General features: G+C 36.0%; 1 protein-coding gene across 1 annotated transcript in view; it reads right to left on the bottom strand.

Annotated features, from left to right (window-relative positions):
- Positions 1-2713, bottom strand: part of LOC103602660 (chromosome unknown open reading frame, human C12orf4) — a 54959-nt gene that overhangs the window by 17400 nt on the left and 34846 nt on the right. Inside the window, exon 10 of the mRNA XM_008587084.1 lies at positions 826-1028. Within this exon, the coding sequence (XP_008585306.1) occupies positions 826-1028 (203 nt within the window). The remainder of the gene's footprint in view (positions 1-825; positions 1029-2713) is intronic.

Raw genomic sequence — 2713 nt, 5'->3', positions numbered from 1 at the left:
TATCTGTCTGCTTACCCATTTGGTTTGAGGCTCCATTGTTTCTGCAGACCATTTGAAGCTGAATTTAAGTCTTTGTATTATTTCTACAATTTATGTCCTCTAACCAGTTTTTATGTGGGTAAGGAAAAGAAAGCAAGAGTAAAACCAGTCATTAAGAGACTTTAAAATTAAAAATGTCAAATAAATTACATGACCTAATAAAATGGATGAGTAATTATGCCACATCTTAACTGTATAAACCAATACTTATATTATCCAAAGAACATCCTTGAGACGATGTTAAACTAAGGCTGGCTTCTCCCTGTCACCTACCATCTCTTTCCATTACCTATTAATACATATTCAGAGAATGCAATCTAATTTTAATGTTAACCTAAGCCAAATGTAAATGTGGAGATAAGAATCTGATGCTACTTAAGACAAAAATGGAGGAAAAGAAGGAAGAAGAGGAGGTGGAGAAGGGGGAGGAGGAGGAGGAGGTGGAAGGAGAGAAGAGGGGCAGGAGGAGAATGGCAAAGCAGAGAAGGACGGGGAGAAAGATTAGGGGCACATGCCTTATCCACAGCTAAAGATTATTTTGATTTTCTAGTTTACCTACTATAGGACAATGCTTTAATTCTCTGAACACAAATGGTTAAGGATTATTCACCGTTTTGTATTATATGTCACTCAATTCTATTAGCCAGATAGGAGATGCAAAGGTCCATTAATTTTTAAAAAGTTCTTTTAAAATGTAAAGCAGATTATTATACAATATTAACACATAACACAGTCATAAAACATATTAACATATTCACAAAATTACGGGATTTTCTGTCTGTTTACCTCCGACATATCATGCACCAGCAAGAGAGGAATGCTTATTGTTGTGATGTCGTGGGTACAGCAGACCTTGAGTATATTTCGGAGTCCCATAATGGCAGGATCACGAGCAGTGATATTTCCTGATTTCACGTTGTCATCCACACAAAGATGGAAAACAACATGGATTTCTGAGAGATTAGAGTGCCGTGTAATGTAAAACTCTCCTGTGAATAACAAATACAGTTGTGATTTTTCAAATGCACAAATTACATTCACTCAAATCAATGAGACTTACAAATAACTGCAACGGGCAGTCAATGTGTTGAACTAGTAAGGATGTATCAGGAAACTACATGGGACTCCGGAAGTGACTATGATTACAGATTCTCAATTCTTGAAAAGATGGTAATATAAATAAGAGACAATAGCCAATTTTGCTATAGCTTTATGAATTGATATCAAGTGACTACCAAGGAGTAAACAAATCAAATAAGTACTCATTATCTTTATTTTGATGTAAATGCTTAAAATGCCAAACTTAACACGTAAAAACATGTTACTTGATAATCTGTTTTCCCCCCACACTAAATCTGCTCTTCCTCATTTCAATTAATGAGACCAATCTCTGTCCAATTAGTTGCTCGGGATAGAAATATAGAAGCTGTCCTTAATTCCTTTCTTTCCCTCAATGTCTATTCCCTCATGCACGGTCCAGTTTAACATCAAATATTTTCAGTTCTATTTCCAACAAATGTCCCAAATCTGAACAGTCCACTTTTACGGCTGTCACGCTAGATCACGCTCCCATCACCTCTCACCTCTCACCTAGGTTTCTGTAATATCCTCTTAATTGATCTCTCTGCGCCCATTCTTGCCCACCTACAAACCATTTCCATACTGCAGCCCAAGTGATTTAAATATAAATCAGATATCGCTCCCCTACCTGAGAGAGCCTCAGACTACATTTAGAACAGAATTCAAACTCTTTACTGTGGGCTCTAAGGCCTGTCTGACCTGACTTCTTGTCACCTTTTACTCTCTCTCTCTTTTCTTTTCCTTCATCTCAGAGCAAATGTTACCTCCTCAGAAGAGTCTTCCTCGACTATCCTATCTGATATAGGATTCCCTGGCCCTCACTTATTCTCTTTCTCACATTATTCTGTTGTATTTTCTTCTTAGCAATGAAATTCTTGTTTACATAGATTATTTTAAAGAGACTAGGGTTTATGTTCCATGTCTATAGGGATTTTTTCTATCTTGTTTAATGTTCTATCTGTAGCATGCAGAGCAGAACCTGGTACACAGAAGGTACTCAATAAAGATTTGTTGAATGAATGATTTTAGATCATTTGTTGAATAAAAGATTTTAGGCTGAATGCTGGAACAGTGTTTCTCAATTCTTAAAATCCGTGCCTCCTACAATCATTTGTTTTTATATGTAGCCTCACTAGCAAAGAAAAATCTCATCAGCTTCTATTTTCTGTAGTTTCTGTCAATATAAATAAGTAAAATATAAAACATATAAAGAATATATTTTCACAAATACACATTCCTCCTTGGAACTTCTGACATGTCCTTCTAGGAAAGGTTTTCTCATCTCTCTTCTTCCACTATTAATCCTTGCTCTCACAAATTCTGCTCCCTCTTGCTTCAAGGTCATTATCTTAGGATTTTACTTATAAACACCTGGTATATTTACAAGTACCTAGTATACTTCAGCACTATGTTCAACATTTCTGTTGCCGGTGTACAAAGCTGTACCCACAGATGCCTCTGACAGACCCCAGGCAAAGGGCTCTTCTTTTTCTTTTTCTTTTTTTTTTAACTTGAACGAGATAAAGGAACTAGATAAACAGAAAAAGAAATCAAAGAAAGAACAGTGACAGAGATACCAAAATGAATTGAAAAA

This window comes from Galeopterus variegatus, unplaced genomic scaffold (assembly GCF_000696425.1).
Source record: "Galeopterus variegatus unplaced genomic scaffold, G_variegatus-3.0.2 Scaffold4245, whole genome shotgun sequence".
In the NCBI taxonomy this organism is placed as follows: Eukaryota; Metazoa; Chordata; class Mammalia; order Dermoptera; family Cynocephalidae; genus Galeopterus; species Galeopterus variegatus.
The sequence above is the reverse complement of the archived record's forward strand: the minus strand, read 5'-3'. Positions and strand labels throughout refer to the sequence as shown.